The sequence below is a fragment of the Protopterus annectens genome, chromosome 11.part0 (genome assembly GCF_019279795.1).
Source record: "Protopterus annectens isolate FY-2018-M chromosome 11.part0, PAN1.0, whole genome shotgun sequence".
NCBI lineage: Eukaryota > Metazoa > Chordata > Ceratodontiformes > Protopteridae > Protopterus > Protopterus annectens.
This window is the reverse complement of record NC_056745.1, coordinates 66,249,475-66,270,838: the sequence shown is the minus strand read 5'-3', so window position 1 is coordinate 66,270,838 and position 21,364 is coordinate 66,249,475. Positions and strand designations below refer to the sequence as shown.

The following is a 21,364-nucleotide window of genomic DNA, read 5'->3' as shown; positions in this document are numbered from 1 at the left end:
ACACAAAGCTTACCCTTGACCCCCATTATTATCTAACAAGTTGCAAAATATGGGCCTGGATGGATATAATCAAGCTGAAACGCTTAATGCAACCGGTGGCCAACAGAATTTAGTAGGAGAACCTAATGACATTGAAGAGATGCCTCTTCGTCGTAGCGAAAAGGCTTATGAGCAACACCAGTAAATCTGTTAACATTAATGCTAACAGGATTGACATCAGTAACAACAATTCCTTTGAGGAAGACTCTGTTAATAATTGTGATAATTCTAATAACCAACAGGGTTTTCCCAGGAACAACAAAAAAGCCAGACTAGTCAATGGACAGGCGAGGAACAATCAGGGCAATTTCAGGAACCGCAGAGCCCAACGCAGGCGATGACAGAATATTTCCCTGAGCTAGTGACACTGACTGACTCTAAAGGGGACTTTAAAATGTATAATTACACTTCTTTTGTCATTGACTCTAATCTTGTTGAGTTTTTTGCTAGTGGGTTATCATTTGTGCCTGATATGCCATTTGACTTGGTGAAAACCATCATTGATCTTAAGTTATTCGTAAGAAAACTCAATTTGAAAGTATTGTTGGGGGATGGAATACTCCCATCTGGTACCCTGACAGTTCCTAGCGTTTTTAACCCCCCACTACATGACACACTACGTCTGTTTGAAAAGATGTGTGAATATGATTTACGGGCTCTTAAGGTGAACAAACCTTCCTATAAGCGGCACTATAATACTACTAGAGATGAAAGAGAGTTTTTAGTGTTGTTAAAAAATTGTAATATAAGAGTAATGAAGCCGGATAAAGGGGGTGGCTTGGTTTTTATGGATAATGTTGTGTATGTTCAGAAAATGGTTACACTACTAAATACAGATAGCTACCAAACTGTGAGTATTAATGAAGTTAACACTGCTTATGTGAAAATTAGAGGTATGATCGAGGATTTATTTTTGGAAAGAGTTATAGATACTGATTTGTATCAATACTTAAATGTCTTAGCCCCTAGGCTACCGGTTTTGTTTGGCATTCCAAAAACGCATAAAAGTTTATTACAACCCCCTTTCCGTCCTATTGTGGATGGGCGCGGTTCTATTACTGTTGCATGTGCCAAATATGTTGACAGTATTTTAAGACCTTTAATCAAACAAGAATCTCAGATTTGTAAAGACTCTTGGAGTTTTCTCCAAGAAATCAGAAAGATTCCCTTTGATGTTAATTCCTGGTTTTTGACTCTATTAAGGATTTGTATACTGTCATACCACAATAATTGGGCATTCAGTGGATACGTGAATTCCTTTTAGATAAAAAAAATAGGTGATAACACGACATACTTAGTTGAGACGCTATTAGAAATAGTTTTAAATATCAACTTTATGTCTTTTGACAACAAAATTTATCTTCAAAAATCAGGAGTTGCCATGGGGTCGCCCTGTGGAGGGAGTTTCGCCAATGGAGTGCTGGTATACTGGGAGAGGAACTTTCTGTTCACTGACGCTGCTTTTAGGAATAATGTCACCTACAAGGTACCAGGACGACATGTTTCTTATCTGGAAAGGGTCTCCCTCTGAGGTGCCTAAATTTTTAGACGCTATCACAAGTACGACATCCTTTTTGGAGTTTACTTATAATTTGCAGAAATCCAAGATTAATTATTTAGATATTTTGATCATTAAGGATGAGATTAATTTAAGATACAAGAGCCTTATTTATCGAAAGCCCACTTACTCTAATGCATTTCTGCATTTTACGAGTTCCCACCCTAGTTATCAGAAGAAGGCAGTAGTTAAAGGCCAGATGGTAAGAGCAGCCAGAATGATTTCTGAGTTGGATGACTTTTTGCTAGAATGTGAACATCTGAGTGAAATGTTTGCAAATAGAGGTTATCCGGCATCTTGGCTTGTTGACATCAGAACAGAAGTAGTTAACAAAAGAAAATCAGGGTTTTATAAACCTATTCTTTCTTTTGATGTTAACAATTTGGAAACTGCTCCCTCTATTTCACCTAGACCAGGGGATGACAACAACAACCAGTCTGGTTCTGGAATGAGATTTCTTTGTACCTTCTCAGTGGATCACTTTGAAATTAGGAAGGTGCTCAATAAATATTGGGCCTTGATTACTGAGGATAGTTATTTGGCCCACAAGTTAGGTGAGGTTCCTAAATTAACTTTTACAAGAGGGCGGAATGTAAAATCTTTGTTAGAGTTTAAACCACAACCCTCAAGCCAACGGCTCTCAGGAATGATTAAGTGTGGGGCTTGTAACCAATGTAAACATAGCCTCACTGACCCAAAAGTCAAGATTAGGAACGAAGAATATAAAATAATAGGCAAACATAGTTGTGATACTTCTGGAGTGGTCTATTTAGCCTTTTGTCAAAAATGCACCGCATTTTACATAGGGAAAACAGAAAGAAAGCTTAAACAGCGCATTTATGAACACATTTATGCTATAGCTAGGCAATATTTAAATAATGCTCTTGCAAGGCACATTCATACTTATTCTGGACACTCCTTTAAGTTTACAGTTTTGGGTAGAATTCTGATGGACAACAAAGGTGGCCCTTGGCAGATTCACTTGGAAATAAACAAATTAGTTTGGCAGTTACGTACATGTGCATATACTCATCCAGGCTTAAATGAATTTGTATCTATTGCATGTGTTTTAAAATTAATATCCACTAAAAGGTAGTAGTTTAATGTGCAGCATGTTGTCTTTTTGTATAAATTGATGCATATACCCAGATATAAGAACATGGCAACAAGTTTTGTTCTTTGTTTTAAACTAATTAGGTTTACTAACCAAAAGGATGAAGGTTGTTTGTTTTGGGATTATGTAATCATCTCTTTTAGAGGGTTTTAAATTTAGTATGATGCTGTTATAATGATATTAACATATAATGTTTTTAAACATATCTCAGTTACCAATTAAAGTGTATTTTATATAATATTTATATTTTTATACACACACTGCTATATTTATATGTGTATATTAGTTTGTTTTTGGTGCAAGTACACACACATACACATATATATATATATATGTATATGTAAATGAATTGAATTTTTAAATTTATTAGATTTATTTATTGTTTGGTAAAATTATTTATTTACATTTATTGTGTGTGCATCAAATTTAAAACAGATTAAAATAGATTTAAAACAGTTTTAAAACATTTTAAAATAACTAAGAATAGGCTTATAGGTTTTATATGTTAAAACATGCTATCTTTTTAAAAAATTGTTGCATTTATAATTAGACTTATTTAATTAGATAAGTAGTACTAATTTAATTAAAATTGATTGATTACTGATGATATAAAATGTTTGCTAGTTGGCTTGTAACTTTGTCTGAAGAAGGTGAGACATTGGGCTTGCCGAAAGCGTGTTTTATGCTTACAACTTTTTTTTCATTAAATCAGTGTTCCTGGGTCGTGCTCCGCTGCTTTTTTTCGTATTTCCTGATCCTGAACAATCTATCCCATCAGGACATCCGCTTCCTACAAGCCTTGAGACATTCCATTTACAGAACACCCAGTATTCTTCAGAGACCTCTCCTGAACATCCCCACTTTGAGGATTCTTTGAAACATTCTTGCAAGAGGAGGCACACTGACTCATCCCAGAAGTCCCTCACTGAAGACACTGATTTTGATGAAAGGGGGGGATCCACCAGATCATCATTTGAGGACGTCTCATTCAGAAAGATCCTCAAACTTTTGAGACAGAAAGGAGGTTGGTCTTCCAAAACCTCCTGTTAGGATTCTTTGTTTCTTGTGGCTTTTAGATCTGGCTCAACTACTACTTGGGTGTTCCCTCACACAGATATGATGATAGACTTCGTCTCTCAGTGGGCATGTAAAGAACTGGATGTGACAGAACCAATAATTTAATATCTTATTGTCCTGAAAGACCAACAGTATTGGAGCAAAGGCCTGGGTTGAACACCATGGTAATACTGTCAGCCACCAAAAAGGAGCTCACAGAGAAGAGCTCCCTCTGTCTAGCCTCCTAACAGAGAATCTAGGTGATTTGAATAGGTTTGGGGAAACGAGTTTATACTTCAGCTACATTTGCTTTAATGTCATTTAATGGTTTGGTACATATTACATGGTTTGAGAGGTTTGACAAAGCAGCTTTCCAAATCTGTCTTTCTCGAGGTCCATGTCTGCAGGGGATAAGTAAACTGTGGACTCTGTTGGCCAGCCTTCAGTCCCTGTTAAATGTCTTTATGCGTCTGATATCCAGTGAGACTGAGGACACTTCGAGAGCCGTAGGTACAGGCATTACTATAAGATTTTCTTGGATGTGCTTGTGACTTTGCAGAGCCTTTCAAGACATCCTTTGTAAATCTCCCTTATAGTTATTCGCCTTTTTTTGTACTCAAGGTCAAAGACGCACTTTCCAGATGTCAACAAGATGGAAAAACCCTTTCTGCCATAGGAATATATTCCCTCCCCCTCCTGAGAACCTTCTCTAGAAATCATAAAGGGGAAAAAGCTGTGGTTCTAGAGGATTTCAGGGGGAATTATAATGGTGAGCGTCGCCCATGAGGCAGAGAAGGCCTGCAAAATCAAGGCTTTAAGGAGTCCCTTCTCCAAGAGGCCTTTTCACTGCTCCTTAACAGCTGCCTGACTGCTGCACTCTGGAGGGAGGTGGGGGGGGGGCACTCTTCTCTGCACCCAGGATCCTGGACATCCATCACCCTAGATGTCTTGGTGCAGGCATTTATATCCTGAGGTTGTTACATTTCCTTTATTTGTTTTTCTCCACCGCAAAAGAAAATTCCCGGTGTTCCATCTTCAAAAAGAAAGGCAACGAGTATAGAAATAAAAAGGCTGTTAGACAAACGAGGCATCCGGGAGGTTCTGCCAGACCAATGATTTGGTACTTGCACAAGATTCTTTTTATTGCCAAAAAAGCATGGGGGACCTCAGCCACCTGAGTCAGTATGTCAAATTTTTATTTTTTATTTATTTTAACATTTGTTGACCGGGAATGTCCGACTAGGTTCCACAGAGCCTGTTTTCAGCGGAGGCCCAGGGAGAAATGCTCCAGATGCATGTCTTTGGAATGTGGGAGGAAATCGGAGTACCCGGAGGAAACCCACGCGAACACAGGGAGAACATGCAAACTCCACACAGAAGGCACCCCAGCCGAGAATCGAACCGGAGAACCTCTTGCTGTGAGGTGACAATGTTAACCACTGCACCACTGTGCCGCCCAAATGCACACACAGTACAGTTCATCCTCCCCCTGTAGAGGAAGAATGATTGAATGTGCTTGATAGACCTTTAAAATGTATATTACCACATTATGGTGGACAAGCTATCGAGAAGGTTTATTTACTTCAGTCTGGGGGCCAGTCACCTCCAATTCAGAGTTCTACCCTTTGGTCTCACCACAGGCCCCTGGGTGTTCACCATATTCATGGCAGTGGACACAGTTCATCTTGGGCTGCAAGTGTAGCCCTACCTGGTTGGTTGGCTCATAACCACTCCTAAGAGGTTTCTAGTCCTGGCCAGGAACTACCTGCTCCATCTTTGTTCACTGTTTGACATAAAAGTGAAACAGGACAAATCACAATGTCTTCTCTGGTACAGACTTTTTGGGGTCTGTAGGTGCTCACTTAGATACCACTACACAAATAGCAGGTCTGCCATTGTGCAGGGTGTCCACCTTAAGTAGCTAGACTGTACAGCTTCTATCCTGTCAGATGACATCAGCCAGATTGGTTCTTCAACTTGTGGGGTTGACGGTAGCTTCCATTACATTTTCTTTATTAAAGGGCAACAACGGGATTTTATTATTAAATGCTCAACTTCTCTATTCTTTTTCTTCCTGTTCACTGTCCCTGCTATGAATAAACAGCAATACAGCATTTAAAATATTTTAAATTGGTTTCTCTTCACTAGAACAGTACCTTACTGTACTGTGGTGGTTTCACTTTCAAAAAAACTTTTATCTTGTCCCGGAAAAGCTTGCTGCAGTCTCCCAATTCATTGATGTCATCAAGGCCACTGAATACAGGTAGTTTTCTGGCCAATTCCCTCCCCAAATTGACATCACCACGACCATCCTAAAAAAAACCCATGCGTTGTCGCAGCTCACTGGTCCTTCCTGTACCCATACAGAAAGTAAAGGCTAGAACAAGGAAACAGTACATGGGTTAAGTCTCCTGCTGTGAGCAGTCAATCACAGCGGATAACACTCAAATTACTGTTAACACTTTGACAGCTGGGGACGTTAGGTGTGAAGGGGAATGGGAGATGAGTCAAAGTAGTACAATTCAGGCTTCACAAAAAACTGCAGTTTAGCCATTCTAAAAAGAAACAGCAGTAAAAAGTACTTTAAAAGTCTGTTCTGTGGCATTTGCACTGTGTGTTTAGTCATTGAATGGCATGAAATGTTACTTAAAACTGATTCAAAGACAGCAGTGTATGCAAAATCAATGCAGTGACAGGAGCTTTAGGAAGAAAATCAGAATGCATTCAAGATGCCAGACTCCATGTGGTCAGACTCTGAAATTACGTATAAAAATATTTAAAAACCTGTAAATAGTCTCAAAGTGGTGGTAAAATATAGGAAACGCCAAACCATGATGACATAAACATTTTTTTTTGAGTCTGTAGGTCTGGTTCTCCTTTAAATAAAAAGCATAGATATTACTTATGACATAGACAATCGTACATTTATATAAATGAAAACTAACTGTATTGACATAATTTCAGTTACATATATTATACTTTATTTATAATTTGTCCAATGTCAGACATTACATAGCTAATTCAAATCCTGCCTTCTTTTAGACCTCATTCCTCGTCTGCATGTATTGTTCCCATGATTTCCATTTTATCTAGTAACTTCCATTACCTTAGTCGCCTTGGCAAAATATTGCATAAGAGTTCTTCAGTGGATTCTGGAAGTTCAGTGGTCCATCGGATTCCAACTCTTGAGCTTTCTAGTTAATTTGACAAACAGGTGCAGGGCTCCCATAAAGTGGTGGATCCAAACTTCCGGGGTTCTCCAGGGTTGACTGTTCCACCCCCTCACAATGCCCTGTGACCATGGATGCTTCCCAACTAGGGTGGATGGATATCACTTTGGAAGAATGGTACGAGGTCCTCATCTGAGGCCAGTCTTCACGTCATTGTTTCAGCAATGAGGGATAGCCCTTCTAGAGGTCAGGACTTTCAGGAGGTCCTTCTTGTAGGAATGATTTCTGTCCAGACTGACAAGTTGTTAGTAGTCTGGTACATCAATCAACAAGGGAGAACATATTCTTACCCACTGTGTTTAGAAGCCATGAGTGTGTGGCAGTGGGTTATATCTTCATCCGCTTTTTGGTAGCAAAACACATACCAGAGAATTTTAGTAGGCTGGTTGAACAGATCAGTTCTGCTACCTCATGAGCGGTCTCACAATCCAGCAGTGGTGGAACAAATTTTTCATCATTTGGGTCAATCATGCTATCATCTTTTTTCCTCTCCAGATGTAGCAGCTTCTTCACCCTGATCCCTCCAGAGTGGGAGTCGCTGAGAGACATACTAATGCATGTTTGCTCTCCCACCCCATTTCCTCTGCATTTCCTCCTCCAATGCTGATTCCAAAGTTTACAGAAGGCTGTGCAGAGGAAGATTATGGTCACCCTCATTGCCCCCTTCTGACCTTGACAGGTGTGGTTTCCCTTTCTCTGGTCCCACTTGATACACCCACCTTGGGTGCTGGACCCTAATGTCTCCTGTCTAGCATGTCTCCTCTGGACATTCAAGGCCTCAGCTTGACTGTTTAGTTTCTCCACTTCCAATGATGGCTAGTCAGCCAAGGCTTTTTTCCCCAAGTTATTCACATTCTCCCTTCTTCCTAGAAACCATCTACCAGAAAAGTTTGTAAGAGTAGGTGGAAAAAATGTTTAATCTGGGCCGTTGTTTGGCTCCTATTCAAGTGGTTTAGATTTCATGCCTGATTTTATACCACTGAAGACCTGACATTTGTCCTGGAGCGACAGCAACCGACGCAGGAATACTAAGCCTCTGGTATTTGGGCCGACTGTAGGCTACCACTGGCAGGATAATCCAAGTGTGATGACTGCAACAGTGAATACACTCGTAACATCTACATTTATGGCAAGTGTACACAACTGTACTTTGTGTGTTTTTAGTATGACAATATGACCTGTCCTTCACCAAGGTGTTTTATTCCTACAGCTCCAGACAGTGCTCTGTGTCTGATGTCCTTTGTGTCTTGGAGATTGGTTATTTTCTTTTCCTTGAGGGTTTGTTCCTCACTTTTTTCTATGTTTGTGTCCTGGGATTGCAAACAGACTTTATCTGCGGTAATCTTTGGGACAGGAGTGGATTGTAGGTATGGGGAGTGTACTCTATGCTCTGAATCCTGAAGTCTTAAAGTGGCCAAAGTTGAATCTGAGGTTGGATCCAAAGATCCATCCATTTGAGGAAGAATGGAATCGGACAACACAGATCTATCACTATGAAAACTACATAGCTTTCGTTTATTCTTTAGTTTTTAGAACTGAGAATGGAGAAATTGAATGTAACATGCTGTCGGCAAACAATGAAATATCTGGCCAGCTGTGAGACATGATGAATGTGCTAGCAAAAATTTGTCCGAGTGCTACAGGGGCAAGAGGAGGCATCTCTTGTGTAACTATAGACATAACTGGTTCTACAAGTAGCATCAAAAACTCCAGTTCCCTAGGACTAAGCAGCACATGTAGTGGTTCCCTATACAGAATTAAGGAAAACAAGAGCAAACGTACACTGCCATTAAGCAAGCAATAATGCCTACTAGAGTGGGTGTTGTCAAAAAATTAACCTATGCCCAGGGGTGTTGAGACCTGATTCTGCAGATGGAGGGCTGTTTACTTCCAGGGTGGCCATTATAAGGGAATTAAATGTTGGCTTGTGGAGTTGTTCTTGACCCGTAGTAATAGGCTATAGTGGGACCATTTCTCAAAGGGAATGGGGGGGGGGGGTACATCAGGCTTAACAGTTTTAGATCCCTGTGACCAATCATTATTCTGTGTAAAATCAAGGGGGTTAGTGGTAATTGAACTTATCTGAAGTGACACAGGATGTAAATCTGATCCAGTCCTGTCTATTTTTGTCCTTTTCAAACGTATGGGTTGGCGTGTCTGACAAGATCCGACCTGTGTGCCTGTGCCAAATCTAAAGCATCTTTTCCTTCTCCCTTGACCATAATTCCCTATACTCCACCTTAGCAGCTCAGATCTTGTTTGCTACCTGAAGTAATCGGACACATCAGAGGACCTCTCCGCAGTTGTGTATCCTTTCACTCAACTTTGACTTCCTCCTCCTACTGAAAGCTTTTCTCTCTTTATATTGAAGCCTTTTTCTTCATCAGAGTAATTGTCTATATATATATATATATATATATATATATATATATATATATATATATATATATATATATATATCTTTGATAATTTTATAGATTTAGTAGAATTAGTTGTAGTTATTTCAAAGTTTTTATAGTGCGATTATAATAGTGTACATGTGTATTCATAGTTCATGTTTTTTTGTCTGACTTTCCACTGACTTTAGGATGGCCGAGTCTTTGGGCTTGAGAAAATGTTCAATGTGTGGACATAAACTCTTAAAACCCAGAACTTGCACGCTAAATGTGTACACTGTTTGGGTGCTGCCCATCTAGATGTTGATCGTTAGGCTTGTGCTGCTTTCAGAGCTAGAGCTCTAAAGACTGGGAGGGACTCCTCCTTCTTCCTCAGACAACAGGTTACACCTTCACTTTCTTCTCCCCTGGCCAAATTGCAGGAAAAATCTAAAGAAAAGACTCCAGTGTAAAGAATCTGACAAAGAAGGGAGAAAATAGTAAAGGTTTCAGCATGGAAACCAGATAAGTCTCTTTCAGAAGTGGCTAAAAACATTGTGTGGAGCTGTCGCCTTCACTCGGGCCTGACCCAAAATCTGCATGTCGATTAGAATAAACAGAGACTCCATTTTGATCACTTTCTCCAAGACTGAGGTACTCTCTGGGCCAGATCATTGTTGGACTACATTCTCCTATTCTGATGGAGAGAAGATATTCCACACCATCATTGGTAGCTTCATCTGGTTGATCATTTTGGAGTCTCACGGAGCAAGATGTTGACAGGATGATGACATTTTTGAGGAGGCAAATACAGCTTGGGGTTACACTGGTACCGACCTCTGGGAAGGTTCTGAGTACTGATCATCATACCCCTCCACTCATCGATCCCATACCAGTCCGCTCATACTAGATCCGACTCCTCCTGAACCTGGAGCACCTTTGTTGGCACTAGAGTTGCTATATCTACAGCATAACTATCTCTGACACTGATGCCATCCATTTGAGAGGAGTCTGAGCCAAAGCTTCGGCACCGGGTTCTGGGGAGTGAGTCTATACAGAGGTTCTGTGAGCCATCCCTCTCACGTTGCTTTGACTGTATCAGGATAGCAGACCATTCTAGGAGATTTCTCCACTTCTGACTGGAAGCCAGTCATTACCAGTTCTGAGCCCTGCCTTTCAGTCTCACCAAAGCTTCCAGGGTGTTCACCAAGATAATGGCAGAATTAATAGTGTTCCTGTGACTGCTGGGGATCCAAATGTTCCTTTATCTTGACGATTGGGTCTTAGTGGTTACTTCTGAGCATCTTCTGCTCTACCATCTGGGTCAAGTGCTCCAGTTGCTACTGGACTTGGGCATAACTGTGAATTTTACAAAATGCCATCTGCCCCCATCCCAGGAAATAGAGTTCATAGGATGACACCTGGACAGCATTCATCAAACAAGTCTTCCCTCAGTCAAGGATTTACACTCAGAGTCACTGCCATGCAACTACTGCATAATCCATCACCACCAGTGAGGTTAGTACTACATATTTAAGGTCTCATGGCATCTACAATATTAATGGTTCCTTTAGCTTGGTTAATGTATGAGGGCACTGAAGTGGACCTTAGCAGTAGAGGGTCTCAGTCCATTCACCTATTGCATGCAAAAATAAGAATTACGCAAGTTTACCCACTGTGCAGTGTGTTTTCTGCAATGTCCCCAACATTAACTAAGGGTTGCCCATTCCACTCTGATTTGGTGGCAGTGGTAACCACAGATGCCTGCTTTCTAGGGTGGGGGGGACTTCAAAGGGAGCACGGTCCAAGGTATTTGGTTACCCCTAGAGGCCAATCTTCATGTATGTCATGCAGTTGAAGGCAGTCCTAACATTGCAGGTATGTCAGGATCTACTCCCTGGGGGTGTGATCAGCATACAGATAGACAACATGGCAGCAGTATGGTACATCAACAAACAAGGGGGAACCTGTTCTTGTCCTCTGTCTCAGGAGACCATGAAAGTTGGTCAGTGGGTGATGTCTTCATACCACCTTATAGTAGCAATGCACATTCCTGGGTATACCTGTGTGGTAGCAAACAAATTGAGCCGAACTGTCCTGATGCCTCATAAGTGGTCTCACAATCCAACAGTGAAAAACTTGATTTCAGTCGCTGGGACCAGCCTTGCTGCAACCTACTTGCCTCCTGTCTCGACAGCAAATGCATCAGGTATTCTGCCCTTAACCCTCTACAGGGTCGGTCACCAAAAGATGCTGTAGTCAACAGTTGGCCCCTGGTCTCCTTTATGCTTCTCCACCTTTGCCCTTAATGAACCAATTCACTCATAAAGCAAGAGTGCAAGGCCAGAATGATCCTCATTGCCCTGTTTTGGCCCCGACAGACATGGTTCCCCTACCAGTGTCCTCTATTAGTACATCTCCAGTGGATGTTGGATTGCTATCCAGACCTGTTAACTCACCCATCCAGACTGCCTCCATAGGATCAGAAGGTCATGAAGCTAACTCCCTGGTTCCTTCAGTTCTAAATGTAACCAGAGAAGCCAAGCTTCCCCCAATAGTAGCAAGAAACTGGTCACTAAAAGGTTATACCAGAGCAAATGGAAGAGGTTTTCTGTTGGGCCCCTTTCTAAAGGGCTTAATTCCTTTTCAGCTCCTATTCCAGCTATACTAGAATTTTTATCACCGCTCTTTGATGACTGGCCCAGCTGTTCAACCATTAAGGTTCAGATGGTGGCTATTAAAAATTTTCATGGATGCAAGGATAGTCCTATAGCTTCATTGAAAATCACTAAAGCCTTTTTGAAAGCCCCCTTTCTATTAAGGCCCCCAATTAGCGACCCAGGTCCTAATTAGGACATTACCATTATGCTGCAAGCTTTGACCCAATTTCCGTTTGAACCCGCAGCCAAAGCAGCTTTAAAGTTCCTGACTTGGAAGACACTTTTCATAGTAGCAGTTACATCAGCTAGACGAATTTTGGAGTTGCAGGCACTGTCGTATAAGCCTCCATGTTTAGGCTGCCACAAGGATGCAGTCTCTCTTAGGACTGCTGTGTACTTTACCTCTAAGGTGGCATGTGAAGTACATCTTAACCATTCCAAGGTGGCATCTGAAGTACATCTTAACCAGTCCATAAACTTGCCAGATGTTCATCATGTTTCACTGTTGTAGTCATTACACTTGGGTTATCCTGCTGGCAGGCTACCCGCAGTCGGCCTGAATTCCAAAGTCCTGGTCCGGCATCGGTTGCTGTCGCCTCTTCCCTGACGTCAGTGCGCCAGGAGTATATAAGATGTAGCTGACTCCATTTTCTCCAGTCTTTCTTGCCGCGCGGTGCCCGAAGCAAAAGCAGTTCGCAAGTGCCGGTCGGCCGACTCCTGAGATTTTCGAAATCGAATTTCAGAACCGAAGTCTTCAATAAAGCCAAGTACCCTGTTGGGGAAACTTTTTTTCTTGTTCCAGACCAATGTCCGAAAAAGTTAACAATTGTATTTCTTGTGGGAAGCAAATACCGCATAAGGATTTTCATTCTTACTGTATTCCTTGCCTAGGCCCTGACCACGACATTGCTAGTTGTCGGTTTTGTGCTAGATTTAACCAACGCACTATTAAGCGTTGGTACGATTTTGCATTTCATTACTTTGGCCGAAGGTTTAATTATATAATGCTGTCGGAACAGCCGACGACCGGAGTTCATAAAAAGCGCAAGGACAAAGAAAAGGACAGGCATCTGAGGTCCAAAACCGATGATGAAGCCTCCACTAGGCCAGTCGCCGGTTCTCAGTGAGGCGCTTTCGCAGCCCCTGACACCCGCTACCTCTGAGCCACAGGCCGCTTTCGACTCCCATGTGGAGACAACTAGGCCTCTGGATACTCAAGGTATTGGACCTTCGGAAGCTATTCCCTCAGATGGGTCCGGAGCCGCTGAGCAGGCATCGGCTTCTGAGGGTGTTTTCAGACCAACACAGTTGTACATTAAGCCAACTTCAGCTTCCAAGGCAAAGACCAAAACAGCTTTAAAGACAAAGAAACAAGTACAGCATTCTCCTGGACAGACTTCCATGGCTAAGAAACAGATGCTCACTTTGATCAGGGGTTCCCATCCCCCTCCTGATGAGGCCTAGGCAAGACACTGAATATGATTCTTCTGATCGGGTTTCTATTTCTTCTGATACCTCTTCAAAACAGGGATACTCTCTTCCTCCCTATGTCCGTATGAGGATTCTGATGCTGAAGAATCTATCCCTTCAGCCTCTCCTCCTGAGGACTATTCTTTTGGGGAAACCCTGCATACCATGAGGGAGCATTTTCACTGGGAGAGCCAAGATTACTCAGAATCTAAGAAAAGGCTCAGAGATTTTCTTTTACTTCCTCAGCTTAGGCCTCTTGCTATTCCTCCTGTACTAGACATTGTAGATGTATTTTCAGAGTCCGGCCTGTCTCCTGACTCTTTACCCCCTGCACCAGTTAAGCCAGACAGGTACTACAGGGTTCCAGATTTGCATAAATTTCTGTATAAAAACCCTGCTGCTGACCCAGAAACTATATCTCAGGGTCCCAAAGGGGTCAAGGCTTCCACTGCAAAAAAACCCTGTTCCTTCTGATAGGGATTCTAGAGCACTGGACAGATGGGGGAAAAAAGTTTACACTTCTGCTACCTTCGCTGTAAGGGCTTTAAATTGTCAGTTTCATATGCTTAAATATCAGCAATATTTAATGTCACTACTAAAACAGAAAATGTTGACAAATTCTGAATGTGCTGAAAACGAGGAAATGCAGGATTTATTGCATGCAGCTGAACAAGTGGGAAAGCATACTTTGCAATGTGGTTTTGATTCACTGGAGGCCTCTTGCAGGGCCGTTGTTGCAGGCTCTGTCATTCGAAGGCATGCTTGGTTAAAGGAACAGAATCTGCCTGATCATGTTAAAGCAAAATTATTAGACGCTCCATTGCAGCATGATACTTTGTTTGGTGTTAAGGCAGAAGAGGTGTTAAAGAAAATGGAGGATAAAGCAAAATCTATGCAGACAGTAAAGGATTTTTTACAGGTTCAGCCACCCAGATTTAGCAGGAATTGGCCTAAGAATTGGTCCTTTCCTGTCTCGGGCCACAAAGAGGCAGATCTCAGCCCCAAGGCTCATACAGGCCTAAACAATGGGGGGCTGCTACCTCCAAAAGTGGAGAAGACAAGTCACAGCCATATAGGAAACAGTCGCAATGACTTTCCACTGCCAATGCCGAGCACTTATCTTTTGGCATTACCCTTAGGAGGAAAGCTAGCACTTTTTTTCACAAAATTGGCACATGATCACCCAAGACAAATGGGTCTTGAATATAATTTCTCAGGGCTACAGTTTCCACTTTCACACTCTTCCAAAGACAAAAGGTATGCCAGACCTGCCACACAATCAATGGGCAGAGACACAAAAGCAAATATCATCTCTTGGACATGAGGGCTATTCAGCCAGTACCACAGCAAGAGCAGGGACAAGGAGTTTACTCAAGACTTTTCTTGGCACCCAGAAAGGACAAAGCCTGGAGACCAGTACTGGACCTGTCTATTCTGAACACTTTTCTGGACATTCCAAAAGTCAAAATTTTGACACTGCAGCAGCTTCTGCTCATGTTGGGCAAGAATGGCTTTGCTAGTAACTTTGTACCTCAGAGGCATACCTCAGAGGCATACCTGCATGTCCCAATCAGACAAACGTGCAGAAGCTACCTCAGATTCATAGCTGGCTCAATGCACTACCAATTCTCTGCACTGCCCTTTGGCTTATTTACTGCGCCCAGGGTCTTCACAAAATGCCTGGCACCAGTAATTGCACTTTGCAGACAGAGGAATTCAAATATATCCCTCTTGGACGACTGCCTTTTTCAAGCAGAGAGCAAAGACATTCTACTGAAACATCTGGCGTTTGTAAAAAGATTACTAATTTGTCTAGGGTACACAGTAAACAAAAAGAAATCAAAACTAGTACCCTCTCAAGAGATAATATTCCTGGGTGCAAGCTTAAATACAACTGATCAGATGGCTTATCAAACGCCAGACAAGCAAAGGCAACTGACTTTTTACTTCGAAAAGATGGCAACAGAGACCCAGTTACTTGCAAGAAATATTCTGCAGGCTTTGGGTTTCATGGCATCCTGCATTCTGCTAATTCCATATGCAAGACTGCATATGAGAAAGCTACAATGGTACCTAAAAAGTGTTTTGGACTCAACATTGCCACAGCTTGGAAACATTAATTACCCTCATTCCCTGCCTGCAACAGGAGTTTTGATGGTGGGCACTGGCCTGTCACCACAAAAAGGGACAGCCATTCACTTTACCCACAGTCAGGCAGACACTAACAGATGCATCGGATTATGCCTGGGGGGCCCACATGACAGGAAAATGTATTCGGGACACGTGGCCTCCAAGCCAAATGCATCTTCATATAAATCAAAAAGAAATGCTCGCTGTACAGAATGCCCTGACAGCCTTCAAGGACTTACTCCATCCAGGACAACTGTTGATAAAGACGGACAATACTACAGTCATGTGGTACCATAAACAAGCAAGGGGGCACACATTCCTACCCCCTTTGCAGACAAGCCATGACTTTGTGGAACACAGCATTGACTTATCAAGTGCACCTGCAAGCACAATTCCTGCCAGGAAAGACAAATACTCTGGCAGATGAACTAAGCAGAAACCTCATGGACCTTCACGAGTGGAAACTAGATCCACAAGTCTTCAGCATAATGACAAAGAAATGGGGATGCCCAGACATGGATCTATTTGCCTCCCCACACAACTGCCAACTACAGAGATTCTGCACAAGGACTTCTCACAAACTAGCATGGAAGGTGGATGCTTTATCATTCAGCTGAAAAACCCTTACAGTATATGCCTTTCCTCCACTGCCTCTCCTCCCCAAGGTACTCCTAACGGTCAGACAAGAGAAGCCAAAAATGATACTGATTGCCCCAGACTGGCCACGCCAGCACTGGTACCCAATCCTAAAGAGCTTGTCTCAAGGCCCAGCCTGGACTTTACCTCAAATTCCTCATCTACTGACGCAACAAAACAATCGGATCCTGTACAGCTAACTCAGAACCTTAAATCTTGGCTGCATGGCAGATAATATAAACACTCAGAATACACCTCTCTCTGAAGCAGTTATGGATGTTATTTTGGAGGCCAGGAGGCCCAGCACCAGAAAATCTTGTGCAGAAAAATGGAAAAGGATTCTGTGCTTGGAACCAGGCACAAGGAATTGACATGCTTGTTCCAAATATTCCTAGGATTTTACAATACCTAAGTGAGATGCTGGACAAAGGCCTATCCTTCTCATCAATTAAGATCCATGCCTCTGCCATTTCAGCTCATTACAATATGGAACCGCCTATTTTTTCACATCCACTGCTAAGGCAGTACTTCAGAGGGGCCAAAAACATAAGACCTCCAAGGAGAGCACCGATACCTACATGGGACCTCAATTTTACTTTGGAAAAACTCACACTGCTTCCTTTTGAGCCAGTCAATACAGCCGAGATAAAATTCTTATGGAAAACAGCTCTGCTCCTAGCAATAACTTCAGCAAGAAGAGTCTGAGTTACAGGCATTAATGGCTGTGGAACCTTTTATTATTTTCCTTTCGGACAGGGTTTCTGTAAGGACGAACCCAACATTTATGCCTAAAGTAGTGTCCAGTGTGGCTGTTAATAAAACCATTGATTTGCCTACTTTTTATCCAAACCCACAGAATAAAGGGGAGAGACTACTGAACTCTTTGGACATAACACAGACAGCTACGCTTCTACTTGGACAAAACTAAAGCTTTCAGAAAGACTGAGCAATGTCTAGTGGCATATGCTGCAGGATCACAAGGAAAGGCTATCTCAAAGCAGACTATTTCAAAATGGATAGGCCACTGCATTCGTTTCTGCTGTTAACAACATGGCAAATAAGTGCTTAAGGGCATTAGGCCACACTCGACCAGAGCAGCAGCCACTTCAGCAGCCTTCCTCAGAGGAGTACCAACCAAGGATATTTTGGAGGCTGCAACTTGGACTTGAGTGCACACGTTTTACAAAGCACTACCACTTACCTCTTTACTCTAAATCCAGAGCAGGCTTTGCCACTGCAGTTCTGCAGGGCCTCATAGCCACTCCTAATTCTATTTAGACCCAGCCACCCAACCTCAGCTTTGGGATTCAACCCAAGTGTAATGACTGCAACAGTGAAACACGATGAACATAGTACAGTTGTGTACCTACCATAAATGCAGATGTTGGAGTGTTGCAGTCCAGGTTAACCACCCACCATCCCCCTTTCTTTGCTGGGACTTATCTGTACTTCTGTATTCTATACAACCTATGTGGTGTATTTGCTTGTAGATGAAGGTAATTTTTATGTTAGTGCATGCTTTTTTATAAGCAATATTTTTAGCCTACCCTTTTGGGGGCACCTGACATCTGGGGCAAGAAAAACTGAAGAAAATGGCGTTGGCTGCATCTTGTATACCCCTGGCACACTGATGTCAGGGAAGAGGCGACAGCAACCGACGCCGGACCAGAACTTTGGAATTCAGGCCAACTGCGGTAGCCTGCCAGCAGAATAACCCAAGTGTAATGACTGCAACAGTGAATACACTCTAACATCTACATTTATGGTAGGTACACAACTGTACTTTTTCTTTCCTAGATATTTGAACAAATGAACATACATTTTGCTTTTATTAGACTGAGTTGTCTGTGGATGTCTATCTTCTTTGAACAGAACAGTTCAGAAAAGATGACCAGTTGTTTATTTCCTTTTCTAAACCAAAGTCTGGGAAAGCAGTGGCCAAAGTTACTTTATCAAGATGGTTATCGGATTGTATTTCCTTTGTCTACAATAAGAAAAAGTTTGCCCTTGCCAGGTAAGCCTAAGACTCATTTAACTAGACCAGTATCTATGTCTACAGTATTTTTGATGACATGTGTTGCAGCCACCTGGCCCACAGTATACACTTGTGCTTAAACTGGATCTACATTCTAGTTCATATTCTTTCTTGATGTTCACCATAGTCGGAATGACCTTCCTTGATATCACCCAGTCTGACAGCTTGGTATTCTGTCCCGTGTTTGAAATGGATGAAAATGGACAACATTGGATACGAATGTTATGTACTTAGTAGATCCATGTCTGATTTTTTTTTTTCCGGTTCAGTTTCCTTCTCTCCTGCCCCCTTCCATGTTATCTGTGGCTTCAAGATTAAGCCAGACCATTTATACCCTGTCTTTGCACAGTCATGTGAGACTGTAACCACTTCTTTTCTTTTGATTGGGACTAGCTGAATCAGGCATGTGTCCAGGTCACTTTCCAGAAGTTGGAAGTGACTCTGATGTCTTGTTCTTTGCTATTGCATCTCCTCTCTTAGCCTCTTTGTTAGCTAACCAGTTTTCCTTTTTAGCTTGGTCTACCTTATTTCCACACCTGGCTCTGCTGCATATCTTGTTGTGTAGACATCACACATGCTGTTTTGAGATGCTGCCATTCTTAATCTCCACCTATATCCTGTTCTTAAGTGCTGGAGCCATAAGTATTTCCTTGAATTCTTGTGCTTTCTTTCCAGTTGCCTTTCAGGTCTTCAGCCTAGTCTCTGTTGACCTTACAGCCATCTCTGACAACTGCTTGCAGATTGTGGCAACCAGTGGTTTATGCTGTGGGCAGACTGTTCCACTAGTATCAGTAGTTTAAACTTGAGTCCAGTGTGTCTTCCATTGTCAAAAAAGCACATTCTGTGGCCTGTCTGATTCTAAAGGGCAATGGTAGTCGCTCTATGGAGGTCATTGTACTACTTTCGACCTCATTGATGACACATTATTGAATACAGTAATACTTGCTATAGTTATCCGTAAGAACATGAAAAGACAGTGATTTGTTATTGGAAAGTCAATCGGATTGGAAAATGTGAACTGTTCAGATAGGCTTCAAGAATGTTACAGCAGTTCCTTATTGGAAAAAAAAGTCGTTGGGCTTAAAAACTTGCACCATTCAGAAAAGTTTCTGGAACTGACTGAGTGAACTTGAGAGTTTCTTTACTCCCTTCAGGACTAAGGCCTGTGGGACTTAACATAGGAAACTAGATATTGAACTACCTGGTACCTTCCACTTTACCCATAAATGCTGCATTACTAAAGACCCTTCTCTGTATCTCTCTTGAGGTATTGTAGAACCTTGTTATTGTTTGTGCAATTTTTGTTTTGTTTTCTTGACACCTCAAAAGTATCTTGTGCCGATTTATTCATTTATAGTAGAGTCGATTGTCCGAACGTTGATTATCCGAAATGTCAATTATTAGAACCAGCCTACCAAACTTTTCGGGTTTGAAAAATCATGAAGTCTGAATATGTAAACATTATACGTATTTGCCTGAGCATGTTTTTTGAGCTTGTAGCCAGCTCGTGTGAAAAATATTCTTTATTGTCCATTGGAATCACTGAATGGTTGAAAAGGGTATTGCTGTATGCAATAAAAAAAAAAAAAAAAAAGATTTGAGTTTTTTTTTTTTTTTTTTTAAATCCGGTTAAATTATATGTTTGATTATCTGAACAATTTGATTATCCGAACTACCCTAGGTCCCAGTTAGTTAGGATTATCAACTGTCTACTGTATTGGCATTTCTTTACGGGTAAAGTCCAAATAGATAAAATTTAGTTTTCTGTAAAGCTCCAGAAATAAAATTACAGAAAAAACTAATACATTGGTAAATACTGATACATTACAATATACTGTTAAATACGTAGATTAGTGTAAGTGTTACTATACATACCTGTAGAATAATGCACTTATACCATCACTAAAACAAGATAAAATATGTAGTACTGAAACATGTTGACACGTTAGAAATGTGTGCATGTATTACTCGCTCACAAAACAAATGTCAGAGTGGAACATTCAAACAGAGGGCAAACTTTTTTTATATTTGCCTTTATTTTTGCAGTATCTTTCCATGGATGCAGATACGTTTTATTAGAACTGAATCAATTCTGTCAATTATTTTCTGTCACCAGTTCTTTACAAGCCATACTTTAGTTGTCGTCAACTGCTGACTTCAATTTTTACTTTTGAGGTTGAAAGCTTAGTGTCAGCTTCCATGTCCGCTGTGACCTTCTTGTCAGGTTGAACTTTTTATGAGGTCAATAACCTTGGTATAGACCTGTTTTAACCTTGTCAACAGTATCTGAGTCAGATGTCGAACTCCTGGATCACAGGGGTCAACCTTGCTGCTGTGACCATTTTTGATTGCTTGCTGTTTGAGGAAGAATGTGTTGTTTGGCAGAAGAATGTGCTGATACCCTCCAGTGGAGTCTTTTACATTACATACTGTTCCCTCCACCAAAAGGAAGAGAGAGTCTTACCTAGAACAGAACTTTTAACTTGCACGTCAGTGAAGAGGATGACAAAAGGGGCGCATTGTCCTGCCAGCTTTATTCCTCTCTTGAATGCTCTACAGATGACGAGAACTCTTCTTCATTGGGCTCTCTCTTGGAGGATCTCATCTCGGAGAGAGAGACCAAATATAATGAAGAATCTTAAATAAGGGTCAAAATAATTATTTGACCAGTTCCTAGCAGTTTTAAATGTCTTTAATTAAAGAGCCTAAACCAGAGGGCGCACCTAACCTCCGTCACAAAGTCAGTTGTTCAGTCTTTTATACTGCCAGGTGAATTTCCTCAGCAGCTTGCATGGGTGTATTGCAGCTTCCAGTCTGAGATCTCTTTAGGAAAGGAACTTCCCATTCTCTCTGTTATTGTAAACATTTGATTTTTTTTTTAAATTTATTGTATACATATAATGTGTGTGTGTATATTTGTATCTCTATATCTATGTATGTGTATATTTATGTGTGTGTGTGTGTATGTATAGATCTATCTATATATATATATATATATATATATATATATATATATATATATATATATATATATATGTGTGTATATATATATATATATATA

General features: G+C 41.3%; 1 protein-coding gene across 1 annotated transcript in view; it reads left to right on the top strand.

The window, feature by feature from the left end:
• The window catches only part of GXYLT1 (glucoside xylosyltransferase 1), a 790,439-nt gene that overhangs the window by 248,490 nt on the left and 520,585 nt on the right, over positions 1-21,364 (top strand). The window contains exons 4-5 of the mRNA XM_044087446.1: positions 1,170-1,192; positions 12,314-12,321. Of these exons, the coding sequence (XP_043943381.1) occupies positions 1,170-1,192; positions 12,314-12,321 (31 nt within the window). The remainder of the gene's footprint in view (positions 1-1,169; positions 1,193-12,313; positions 12,322-21,364) is intronic.